The sequence below is a fragment of the Falco biarmicus genome, chromosome 1 (genome assembly GCF_023638135.1).
Source record: "Falco biarmicus isolate bFalBia1 chromosome 1, bFalBia1.pri, whole genome shotgun sequence".
Classification (NCBI taxonomy): Eukaryota; Metazoa; Chordata; class Aves; order Falconiformes; family Falconidae; genus Falco; species Falco biarmicus.
This window is the reverse complement of record NC_079288.1, coordinates 109736898-109750518: the sequence shown is the minus strand read 5'-3', so window position 1 is coordinate 109750518 and position 13621 is coordinate 109736898. Positions and strand designations below refer to the sequence as shown.

Here is a 13621-nt window from a genome sequence, read left to right as displayed (position 1 = left end):
ATGGATGCTGAGAGGGGATGTTGGCTAAGGACAGAGCTACGTACCATGCCAAATTCACAATTCTGGACCTTTGGGCTAAAAACTGAGTATTTTCAGATTCTTGTTTACAGTAAAAGTCTCTTCTCTCTCAGCCACGTGGAAAACTGACTGAAGTGCTTGAGGGATTTTTACAAGCAGCTGAGAAGAGTTGAAATAAAGATGATGGTTTTAGGGTAGCAGAGGAGGAAGGCAGAGCCTGGAGCAGTTGAACCTAGTATTTTTAACAGCACAATGAAAATTTCCAGAGTTTGTTCAGGAGGAGCAAGCTGGAGTGGAAGAAGGAGAAACAAAATAAAGAATGGAATAAGGGAGCTATTGACTGCTTGGCAAGACACTGTCTCACAGTCCCAGCCAGCAAGGGCTCCTCTGCACGATGCTGGAACAGTGTGAAAAATTGTTTCACGACCTTATGGAACTTGAGCGCAAAATTCTACAATTTCAACCAAGATGGAGAGATGCTTTTCCTCTTTATCTGTGACTAGCCCAGTTTTGTTTTTATTTTAATTAAACTGTTCATTATAAGGGAAAGGAAAACAAGTGGAGTAAGCTTTGTAGTCTGTAGTGTGCAGCCTTCCACGAAACAATGTATCACAGAATAATGCAAGAACTTCATATATCACATGAACTGATAGGTATTTAATGGTTTGGCAGTTGCCTTGCACACGGGCCCCTTCACCTTCCAGCCATGGAAAGATTTTTGTTTGTTACTCCATGCTCAGAACCTATCAATGCTGCCATTTGGCCAGGTTAATCCTGAAAGACCAGCATCAGCCCACACAAAACTACTTTCAAGTAATTTCTGTAATTAACCTAATGAATAGATAACCACTTTCACCTACAAGGACAGTACCATTATCGACCAACCTAAAATTTTCTATTGGAGAAGTTCGTTCATTAGTTGGCACACCTTCCTAGCCTCATAAAACTTTTGTAGCAATTATACACAAATGTCTTACACTAAGACTCAAACTCTAAGAAGCTTTCTTCTGAGAGGAAACATAACACGATAGGGAAAAGAAGAAATATATAGAGAAGTAGAAATATATAAATACTATTAATTAGAAGAAGCTACAAGAGATTTCATCTTCACCCCACTAACTAGCTAACATGATTAGAATATAAATTGAGGTTTTTAGAAAGTCCACATGAAATGCTTTTTTTGTTTGGTTGTTTTAAATAAAAATAAAATTAAGACAACACTTTTTAAGAAAACTTTTCCTTGGGCAATCACAGAAAGTCACACCATGCAATTGCTTTAACATTTCACCCCTAGTTCTCAGTTTTTGTAGCTGTAGCTTCACTAGCTTTCACAGGCTTAAAAACAATATGCAGAATAGATCAGGTTCAGTTTGTATCCCTTACAATTTATGTCAGTTGAATGCATTATTACCGGTTTGAATAGCACTTATTATGACAAGATATCAAGTAGCCATAGATCAAAGTTTTTTTGCTCTTTTAATCTGGTACATTAATAGTTGGGGTTTTTTTTCCTTCAGTTTCCTTTTTAACACAATCATTCTAATCATAACAGGGTTTTGTGGTAGACTTGGCAGAGCTAGATTAATGGCTGGCCTTGATAATCTTAAAGGTCGTTTCCAACCTAAATGATTCTATGATTCTATCATGAAACATTCATGTTTCTATCGGTGAAAATTCCCTGCACTGAAATTTTATGACAAAAATCAGACTGATAAAATCTTAATCTCCTAAACCATCAAGTAAAACAGATTTTAATTAATTCCAGGTTCTTTTAAGTAACTGCACAGTAGAGATGGGAACCGGGTCTGATTACTTACGATGTTCTTGGTTGAGAACTAGGCAACGTTTCTGAAGATGCGTCATACTGTTCTGTAATTCAAAAATGAATCAGTTGGGTTTATTTGCCTCACCTTTAGCATATTTTACCCTATGGTCTCTGAGCATCAGATCACAAAGTCACTTTGTTCCAGAATGTAACTGTTTGCCACCGAGATTATTCATCACTCCAAGTGAGGTTTCCTAATGAAACACTGTTTGTTTGCTGTTGAACTGCTCCTTAATTTCTACGTAATGAATGTATACAATCCCTTAACCATTTGCTAAATTCAGCACTGTTCAGCAAAGCACACGAAACTGTGCTCCTTCATCAGTGTAAACACTTTACATGTTCTCCTCAACCTATAACATGCACCACACTAAACTACCTGTCAATACACACATAACAGTGTGGGTTTTTTGATTTCTACTTACGCTGATTCTGTGCTACAGATCCAGCATGCTGCAATCCCTAGAAAGAAAGGACAAAGGGCAAATTGAGAATAAAATTAATCAGCTCTCTTAATAGCAGCATATCGATGATTTGTTTTCCACATTACCTACTGTAATAAATACTTTGACATACTTATCAAAGTATGACTTTGAAGTGTTCAATAGTCAAAAGCTGGCCTGATGTTGCTTAGCATGGACAGAAATACCTCCTGCCACCAAAAATGTGTGGCTAGCACATTAGTGGTATGTGCATTTTCAAAGAAATAATAATAAAAAAGTTGTAAGAGCTGCCAAATGTTTAACACAGTCAGCGAATATTTTTGTTGACAAAAAGATAAGATGTTTGTTGTGCTGCAACAGAGATGAGACGCTTAAAATGTTTCTGAAAAGCAGTCACATTTGAAGCCTTCAATTGTAACAAATGTTTAAGTCACTGAAACACTATTCATTCATTCATCCCCCCACCCGTGGCTCAATAAAAATACAAGGCTTGCTTAAAAAATCTAAGAGGAAAGATAATTATACTACCATATAGCCCACTCAAAACCAATTACTCGGAAGCACAATCTGATCTAATTCTCAGTAAAACTATGTGTTGCAAGCAGCCATTATACAACTCAAGATCCATTGTGCTTTTATTTATCTGACTTCTTCTAAAGCCAATCTCTTCAAACAGTCTTTATCTATGAAAGGGGGACAAAACTGCATGAAAAACACATGCAAGAGCTGGAAAACTCTTCTAGTTTGTCAAAAGCTCTGGCAAAAAGAGGGTGTTTTACCTTTTTTGGGAAGGGAAATTTGGAACGCTCTGTTGTACTAGGCGTACGAATAGCTGTCAGGGGAGGTGGCCATGAGTGGGTCATTTCCTGGAAAGAGATTGAGAGAAGCGGCTTACAGTACTTTTGCCGATAACACGCAGATGAAGTTTTACACTTAAGAGGTTCATATGATCTGCCAAAAAAAGTCCTTGCTGACCCGATCATAAATCCGAGAGACAGTATCGCAGCAGGAAGCCCTCCTCTGAGCGCAGCAGCCAGAGCACGGTGAGGGCTCGCTCCTTTTCTGCAAACATACTTGCATTGCCCAAGGAAGAGCAATCTCAGTGAAGCTTGTACAGAGTAAAGTACTTACTGTGTTTGCAGGATTAGGCCTCAGCCTTTCAGCTATCACAGTTAATAAAGGGAAAATTAAGTAAAACCTGTATAGGAGTAGTTCTGGGTTTTTTTCAAAGCACAGGACTTTCCTACTAGGGAAGTTCTTGTATCCCCTTACAGCAGCAACACTCCAAAAGGCTTTCCGTAACTCAAGGTGGTCAGCCAGAGCGCTCTGCCTGCCAGCCGCTCCCCACGCTGTTCTGCCTGAAACATTGGCTTTTGCTCTGACCAACCAAGAAGTGTTTGACACGGAGCTCCGTGACTTGGTTTCAAACAAAAGACTTCCCGATGTGCTGCATCTTTAGGAATCCTTCTGCCCCATTCCCCTGCCCTTACTCTCACCCGCCATCACTGCCAAGTACTGGCTTCTTGGGCTCAGCCACGGTCCAGGTGAAAGCAGAGCACAAACACCACGGCCATGGGACAGGGCTTGGCAGGCGAGATCACCCCCCTGCCTGCCTCGCCTGGCACCACCACCAGGTCCACACCAGCTCGCTAACAACAAACACACACGAAAAACCTTGCACAGGCAAGGGCTTTTGAACATATGCTACAATAATGAGGGTTAATCCAGATGAGGCCTTTGGGCAAGCTGTGGCTCAGAAGTTCAGCACCACCTTGCTGAAATCGCACAAGACTGACTTCTCTTGGCTCCTGATCCTCAAGTTTTAAATCCTGAAGAGTGCAATAGTCACTCCAAGTAGTAAGCAATCTCATACGGCCTATCACCCTCACTGCCCTTCCAGGAATAGTTACCTCAGGATCTTCCCCCCCAGCCCAACATTACCTCAAGATGTACACCCACCATCCCCATCCATAGTGACCGTCATCACAACTGTTCCCCGCAGCTTTCCGAAGAAAGCAGCATGCAGAGTAACACAATACTGGCACTGTGCTCAGCACAGAAAGTTAGGAGTTATGTTCATGCTGAATGCATCTCATGGCAAGCATACACCACACACAGTTTGCCTAGGGGCTTCAAAGAAATGAATGAGGAACGTGTCAGTGCAAAGTACATTTCTGTACTTTTGGTACCAAATAGGCTGAAGTATGAGAATCTACTGTGTCATAATTTAAAAGTGCCGTTTTTTCATCAAGGCACAAATATGAAGGTTCAGAAGCGTCTCATGTTTCTTTATCTATAACACGAAATGCAAAGATTTACGGGGAATTAAACCATATTGCTACCTTTGGCCTTATAAGCAGGGATCAGAGCAATCTACAGGGGTTTCTGTGCAACAACTGGTCTGGGTAACTATTTGATCACATTACCACCACCCTCGCCTTCTCCTTTCTCCCCTCCCACTGTTCATTGCTCACCACTCACTAGCTGTGCAATCTTTCAATAGATGATAAACTCTTCAATATACCACACTACACCTCTTCACGTATTAGAATGTGCTCCCCTGCAGTTGCTGCAAAAACAATGTTATGCATTCCAAACAGGCAAGAAAACAGGATGCCTTGTGAAACACGCAAGGATGCAGTAGTTCCAGGCAACGTACACAGGCTGCAATACCAACCAGTGCATGACAGCTAGTGAGCACCTTTCAGCTACGATGCTGCCCAAACAACTGCTTCTTGAGAGCAATAAAGGCATCGAGATTTTGCAACCTGAAGCAGCAGTGACAGAAATGAATCACAGAAACCAAACACTTCCGTTAGGACTTCACTGTCTCAGAATACTATTCAAAATCAAGGAACTGTCTTCTCAGTATCAGCATGACCGCCTTGCAGATCACAGTGCATTTTCACACTTTCACATTTTCACAGGCAACACGTACTCAAACCCAGCTACTGGAAGCCCGCGCACCGCTCACAGACTCAGCTCTGCCACAAGGTTACAGAGACAGTTTTGCATTGGAGCTGGCTTAGCTCTGTACGAATGGACTAGAATTACAGTGAAGGAGAAGCAGCAGTGCCGTGCGGATGGGTGCAGGTGGGATGGGTGCAGGTGGAATGGGTGCTGCTGGGGTTGGCAGCATGGACAGGAGGCAGCATGTCCAGTGCCTTTGGAGGAAGCACGTGAGGTAAAAGCAACCCCCTGACTTGGCGAAGGAGCAGCTCTAGGTGTTTCAGATGACTTGTCAGTCTTGCTCTTTGGACCTTTATCTTTACTTCTCCACAGCATACTTAGTGATAGCAACATCCACTGACAGAACAGAAGCAGAGCAACATTCTTCCCCCAGAAAATACTTTAATGCGTGCAAAATACAAGCAAACCAGAGATGTGTTATTTAAGAGCACCTACCTTCAAAATTTCGTCAATGGAGTGGACTTCACCAGGGAAGGTTTGCTACAACACAAAAAGAGGAAAGTAGCGTGAGTTTCGTTTGTTTTTACCAACTGACATGAGACAAACAGATGCACTCATCAAACATTTGCTTAGCAACAGTTCTATAAATTTCACTTAAGTCCATTAACAATAAAATGCTAGTAAGAATTAAAAGCCCCATCAGAAGGGTAGTTAATAATGCACTTTTACAATGCCTGTTGTTTTCAAGTCTTTAGTAGAAGGTATATTCTAATAAAGATGAGAAAGAAGTGAAACAGAGCTCATTAATCACGCTCATTCAGCTGACACGATTCACCTTGTTTGATGACCTGCGTTCTTCTATGCATCAATGTAGACTCAAGCAGAAAAAGAAGCCCTTAAGCTTGCAGAAAGAAAAGTAGAGGTCGTTTTAACTGGAGGAATCAAGCATCAAGTCCCTGAATGCCAGTTTTTAGACTCATGGGAACATCAACTGCCATTAAAATACAGAAAAGCAATACAACTGCAACTTGTGTAGCTTAGAAAAAAACTTTGAACATAGCACCAGGTAGCAGCAACATAGCGATTTCTGGAAAACCTGCAGATGACCTGGATCTGGATCAAGGGACTGCTCCTGTACCTCCCACACCTCTGTTTCACTGGAGCCCAGGCAGCGACCACCACATGCCTGCCTGGCAGGTGCTGGGGCTCCCCAACACAGGCATGGTGAGGACCTCAGCCAGCCCTGCTGGTGCCCTGGCACTTCATCAGTGCCACCTGAAGGAGACCAACACACAGCCAGGGCAGCACCTGTGGCTGCCTTCATTTGGGCTCACAAGCCCAGACTCAAGGAAGCTCTGAGGAAGAGTACAAAGCAAAAGCAGTGCTAATATTTGCCAGTTACCTAACAAACAGCAGACGTTGCAGCTTGTACAAACACATAAATCTGCTTTTAATGTATCAGCAAAACCACTTAGCAGCTCCTGGCAGGACACCCCCTGCACACACCCGACACCACGCATCAGCAGCATGGGTACTGCTGGGCAAGGCAGGGGCTGGGATGAGCACAGCAAAAGCCTCCTGCTCCCCAGGCACGTAGGGACGAGGGTAACTGCATGGCCAGGGCGAGCAGCAATGCCCCCCGAGAGAGCCCACCTGCCCTGTGCCCCAGCTGTGTGCAGCAGGAGGCTATGCAGTAGCAGCAGTGCCTCCTTCCAGCACTACTGGCAGCACTAGGTGCCGGGGATTCTCTGCAGGAGGACCTGTGCTGCTTCCACACACTGACCTGCCGCCTGGCCATGAGGAACACCACTCTGACAGGTCGGCTTCTCATCTGCTAGCAAGGTATGCATTTTGGAAGTACCTGTCATTTACACATCCTTCCTAACTGGTATCATTAAAGGAAACTGAAATGAAAAAAACACACCAAGGAACTGCGTAGCTGGAACTAGCCAAGTGCATCCCAAGACCAGCTTCTCATCCATAAACAAGAGATTGAAGGGAAACGTCCAACGATTGGCATCATTGCTCAAAGTGAAAGGCCGGGAAGTTGCTTCTTGTGTTAAAGGAAGCGGGCAATGAGCTACAGTGCCTGATCAGGAGGATCTTCCCCAGAACAAGATAAACAGCAAAGCAAGCAAACACTTCAATAAAGCCAAAAAGCATCGTCCTTAGCACTCTCACAGAAAGGTCACTCACCTGTTTCCCATATGCTGCACTATTTACACTGGAGGGAGGAGATGAGGAATCTCATTTCCCTGCAACCTCATTTGTCTATGTCTACATAAAGCTCTCATTGAGGCAGTGCTCATTTGACAAAGATTTGACTTCTCTTCAGAAAATCATGCACAGATAGCTGCTGCTGACCTGACTCACCCCAGGACAAACAGAAGCTGAGACACAGCCAGATGAATCACGTGAATGAAAGTGGCTGGGATGTAGCAAGGCTTGCAGAAGCACCCCACAGCGGGCAGGAGGGGAGAGGGAGAGCAAACAGCAGGGAACACATGGCAAGGGATCTGGATGCTTCATAACTCACGGTGCCAAAAGGGGATCCCTCTTTTCTTCTTTTTCTTCCCAGCAAGCTTACTCTGGTAGCTCAATCACCTAATTTACTTCTTAATTTAGTAAGTGGTGAACAGCAGACAGCTGTACAGAAAACAGCAACTGGCAGATAGCTTCAGAAAGCTCCTGAGATACCTCGTAAAGTACCACAATAAAAACCCACAAAACAAATAAGGTATCAAGATCCTGCCTGGACAAAGTATTCAAAACTTCTCTCTACAATGAATCGACTGCAACAAATCAAAATCAGTTTGCCTCTCCCATTCCAGAAACTTAAGTTTTATGGGGTGATAACTGAAGACAAAAGTGTAATTCAATTAACATGAGGATCAGATAATATCTGCAGCAGCCTGCTTGGACCTCCCTTATCCTTGCCAAACAAGTCACACCCCTTCCTGAAGTTCTTTCACATAAACCTGAAGGTGCTTTGAAATCGATACAGATTTACATACAATGAGTATTTATAGAGCAACCACCGTCAGGAGGATTTTTTGTAACCCCACAGGGCATCGTTCAGTGACAGTGCGCTGCTCCTCACACGTGCAGTGGCTCAGCAGAAACCACTTTCCTCTGTGGCACAAAATTTAAAGGAAAGCAAACACATGATACCAGACAAGTACTGCAGAAGTCTGCATCGGCAGCACAAGGACCTCTATTTTTGGGTTTTTTAAGACACAAGGTTTAAGTATGTGCCCCCAAAATATGTGGAGCTCTGGAGATACACAACATAAGGTATCAGGGATGCTCAACACCGCTTTCACCTTTGGCTAGCAGTTTACTCCCAGAGCCGCTAAGTTAGGACATGCTGGGACGCCCATACCCCTGCTGGAGACTCCTCGAAGACTACCTTCATTGTTTGTTCTACTATCCTGCTGCACACTAAGACTAAAAAACAATGACCCTTTCATCAGCAGTAGAATGTGCAATGGGCAAACAAACCCACTGCCCACAAATGGACTTGCAACACCTGTACCAAATATATGACAAAACATTAAAAACACAAGACTGTTCAGGACACGCACAGAAAATTTGTTTTCAGTGCCAAAATCACCACAGAACTGATCAGAACACTTGACTGCACCAGGGAACCCTCCTGTCTTTCAGGTAGGACCGTGGCTATCATTTCTACCATGAGCCTGCAGCCCAGCACAGTCCCTGTGCCCCCAACCCACTGGCCCTGGAGACAGGGGGCATGCACCCTTGCACTGTCCCAGCTGCAGTATCTGAGGACTCCTCATCTTTTATAAAGCTACATAACCAGTGCCTGAAGGAGCTGGGCTTTTCTGCACACACCGCAATTGTTCTGCCCTCCCCCCCATTTCTTCTTTTCCTTCAAGTCACATCTCAGCTGTGTTTCAGCCTGTAAACTACCATTAAACCACAAGCCACGCAGCAGCAAGGGCTGTCCTTGCCAGTTTTAAAAGAAGAGTTTAGGAAAAAGGAGTAAGAAACACGTGCTGCTCGAAGAAGAGTTAAAAAGCTGAAGAAATCACTGAAATGAGATCAGCTCCGCTGAGGACTGTGGGTGTAGAAGAGTAAGTATTACATGTTGCTGTCTATCCCCACTAGCAGTTTTACAGCCGTTACAGAGAACACGCTAACATACTCCCCACAGACAACTTGATTTAAGCCCTCTGCATATTTGCTGGCTGACACTGACATCTGCACAATCTCCAGCTAGGATTTCCTCCTGCCACATTCATACTCGCTGCCAGTTTGAGAACCATGCAGACACCTCCGAGTGCCACTCACAAAACATTTTGATGGCTGAGGTCAAGTGCAATCACAGAACATCCAGACCTGTTGGGTCGCTGGGGTTTTGTCTTGGTTTTGCTTTTTAATGCCAACTTCTCCATCCAAACTGATGCTGCGTTTCAATAACTGCCACTCCTCTCAGCAATAATACCAATTTATGTTCCAAAAAATCTGGTATCGCTCAAGCAAAGGCTCAACTCCCAGTGATCTCACAGCCTCCAATGCTCCACCACGTACTATCTCCCCCTGCAGAAGGCACCACTGGAGCCAGCCGCAAGCGGGCACACTCACATCTGACCCCAGACTCCAGCCCAGTTCCTCTACTGATGCAGAGCCCACAGACTCTGGAGAGGTCGAATAAATGGATGTAACTGGGAAGGCAATCTTGTTCACAAAGACAGAAAGCTCCTTTAAGAGAGCAGGCAGAAGAAACTGCCACCTTTGTAATCTGCAGGGCTTATCCACAAAAATTCAAGGGAACAGCTAGACACAGGCTATGCAATGTGATGTCTGTTACATGACCAATAATTTAAGGGACAATTCTAAAATTACACTCATATGATAACATATGAAGGGAGGAGAATCTGGACTGATGAACTTCCATTGTAAGTTTTGCAAGGATAATTTAATAGATGACTTACGTACTTGCAAGCTTAAAAAGCAAAGAAAAAGGTTTAGAAAGGTCATCAAGACAAAATCAAGTATCTCTTTGATAAGGGTTCACAGACTTAATTAGCATAACAGACATCTCACAATGTGAAGGCTAAGTTTGGTTTTGAGGTTTTGGGAACAAAAAGCTAGATAAACATAAAGCCAAAGCCATTAAATAAATTTTGAATGCAGAAAAATGCAGAGAGTACCATTAGTATGACTTTTAAGCCTCTCTGTTATTAAAGAGCAAGCAACGTGCTATTAAAATGCTGAGACACTGCCACATTTTCTCCTCTTTAGAATTTTTGCAATATATATGTATTTTTTTCCAGTTCACCAACCTGCACAAGTAGCTGATGAAGGCCAAGCAATATATTGCAAAGACATATCATCCCAAGGTTAACAAAAGACAGTGCTACAAGGCAATATGCCTGAAGTACTGTTAAGTATAGCTGCAGTTGTCTGAAAAGGACTTCAAACCTTTTGGTTCAACGTTAACTTCAACATAATAGCTCAGACCAGCATGACCCAAATTCCACATCCACTCTTTCCCCTTGGTAGTGCCACAAAATCACCTCCAGTGACCTCAGCCAAGAAGCAATCTCTATGCAGATGCCTGTGATAGTTTGAAGTAAATAATAATAATAATAATAATAATAATAGCTACTACATTTCCCAGGGGTTTTGTTTTGATTTTGGGGGTTTTTTTTACATGGAAGTTGTGTGCTTTCACTTAGCATCCACGCTGATATCTGCAAGTGCATTGCTCAGACGATGTGATTCAGTCATTTCAGACAGCACTGTTATACTTGTTTTCCCTCTGGGAAAACGCAGTTGAGGAAGCTAATAGAGATTAGTTGATTAATTCTTACAGATTCCAGCAACTCCCCTTCTGTGCACTTACACACAACGCAAAACATAGCAACGTATCCAGAAAGCCAAAGGATGGTTAGAGAAAGCAAAAAATGGCTATAAATACCAGATGCTTGGGTGATAGACTTCAACACAGTTTCCTTACCAGAGTAATAGACATTCATGCTTTCATTTTACCAGAGCATAAACAACTCAAAGGCTAGTGATGTGCAGGAATTACCACCTACATGGTAATCTGCCGCAGCTCACCACGTGTTCTGCCTTGCTCTGTAGCATCATGCTTCCCTAGAGGAAGTTAAGTATTTGTTTCCTGTACCATAAGGCATTCAATCACATGAAAAATAGCTTTTCTTGTGCTAGAGGAGGTGAAAAGAAGCAGAATTAACAGTTAAAGTATCTATTAGAAAGTTGGCTGTGAAAGATTTTGTGTGGTCCCCTCCCTGTATGTACCAGGATAGCACACCATCTGCTGATGTGACTGTGCAACGGGGTAATATTACCCTTGCCCACTGAAAGTCAAAAACCTCAGCCACTGAAGGATACGATACTACTTCAATCCTGAGCTGAAAAGGACTTCAGAACCGGGTCCCATAAGATCTCAAACATCTAAACAAACATAACAAGCCTTAGAAGTTACATGAGGAACTAGTCTGCCTTTGCTACAACAGGCTGGCAAAAATGCACAGGTGCACATACCCACAAAAGAAGAGAGTTCTTAATTTAGGAAACAATTTAAAATTCGCACAGGCACTCAATTCAAGCTGCATAGCAACTGCGTGACAAAACTCTCTGAAATACCTCCAAGTCCTGTCTTCACGAGCAATTCCAAAAAACCATGCACTTGCATCATGCCCCAAGCCTTGCACTGCCCTGTAAGACATGCTGAAGAGGGATGAAAGAGGAATTCTGGTAATAAGAATCACCCAGAAACAGACTACACTGCTTGAGGAACCACCTCGCACACAAATGAGATGCCGCGATAATACGTGGGCTCGACACCCAACTGCCAAGCAGAAGCAGTGCAGTGCCCCCAGCCAGGGAGGAACACAAGAAAGGGACAGCACCAGCTCCCCCAGTGCTGCACTCTTCTCCTGCTGACACAGTTACACCTGCTAGCCTGTCACAGCAGGAGGACCAGCAGCCTGCTCCTTGGGCTCAGCATGATGGCTAGAGGGGGGAAAGGGAAAAGACGCTGACAGGATCCTTGCAAAAGCCCACCTTTCTCCTCTCTGGCACAATGCAGTCAACACTGGCCAAAGCTGGGAAACTAAAAAACTGGGCAGCTTTTTAAAAATAAGGTTTTGCCATAGATAGCATAAGGAACAAGCACTGGGTTTTTTGGTAATGAAGATGGAGTTGAAGAACTTCTAAGGTAACTTTTTCTTTTAAAAGGTATTCCATCAGAAGTTACAGCACACATTTTTATCCCACTCTGCCACGCGTGCCAAATGGAGCTGAAGGACTATTCGGCTCTCACGTATGGAAGCGGAGGGCTGAAGCTTTCTTCCTGGTTTTTAAATAGCTTGCCTCGTCAGGAGGCTGTGGCAGAATAGTTTCAAGCAGGCTGTCAAAAAACATCATCTCCAAGAGAGAGTTGGCCATGCGTTACTTCAGAAGTCACTGAGAGGCACTGCTGAGATGTGTGGGCTCAAACAAGGCCAGCAGCAGTAACGGCATATAGACTGTGCACAGATGAGGACAGGAGGTCTGGAAGCAGATATTAACTGGAATGGATGCGGGCTGCTTTTCAGGCAAGCGTTAAGGTGTTGCAGACCTTTCTGTTTCTTCTCATCTTGGTAATTTCCACCTGGCCGCTTATCTCTATGCCTCTGCTGTCACAGCTCACTTAGAGCTGCCCCTCTGACATCCGGCACACAAACAAGACCCATCCTTCCCAGTCTCCTCCATCTGAGGTGACACTGGTGCCTGCAGATACCCAAGCAGTGTAGGTGAAGACAGCTAGAGCGTGCTGCCTGCTATCTCCTACTAATCCAAGTGGATTTGCAATGTGTGTATAGCTCAAGTACACCAGCTATTGCTCTTTACCTGATTTCAGACTAAATTATTAGCACTGTGAAAACCCAAGTGAGCACTGTAGCAAGGATGAGAAAAGCCAATTATGAGTTCCATGCCCTTCACTGTGCTGTCAGTTTTGTTTCCTAATAAGAGCTTTGCCACTGCAACTATCAGCAGAGGTCACCTGTTCGTGCTAAAAATAAATAATAAAAAAAAGCAGCTTTACATTTACAACTGCTTCCCATTTAATACTGTGTTTTAAAATAAACATATAGTTTAAAGTTTATTTTTTCATGTCAACTGCATAGGCTTTTGTCACTTGAATGCAATGAAGATCACAAAACTGCATATGCATGAAGGGTGAGTTTGAAAATAACAGGCAGGGCAAAATCAGAACAAAACCTACCATCCTGTCCTGCCTTCACCCACATATGCTTAACCAGCTTAAAGCAGGGCAAGATCTTGCATATTAGATGGACTCTCCTCGTACACAAGTCAGGCTAGGAATAGCATGCTAAGCTACTCTCCAAAGCAGCTTTCCACCTGCATTTCTGTGTAGTTAAAAATC

The 13621-nt window shown here is 43.6% G+C and overlaps 1 protein-coding gene across 4 annotated transcripts in view; it reads right to left on the bottom strand.

The window, feature by feature from the left end:
• Positions 1-13621, bottom strand: part of AFF1 (ALF transcription elongation factor 1) — a 99008-nt gene that overhangs the window by 25442 nt on the left and 59945 nt on the right. For 3 of the 4 annotated variants that reach the window (XM_056359948.1, XM_056359956.1, XM_056359964.1), the window contains exons 4-7: positions 5692-5736; positions 3066-3152; positions 2269-2305; positions 1836-1887 (exon numbers count right to left, since the gene is read on the bottom strand). In XM_056359948.1, the coding sequence (XP_056215923.1) occupies positions 1836-1887; positions 2269-2305; positions 3066-3152; positions 5692-5736 (221 nt within the window). The remainder of the gene's footprint in view (positions 1-1835; positions 1888-2268; positions 2306-3065; positions 3153-5691; positions 5737-13621) is intronic. The other variant, XM_056359968.1, reaches the window with a different exon arrangement.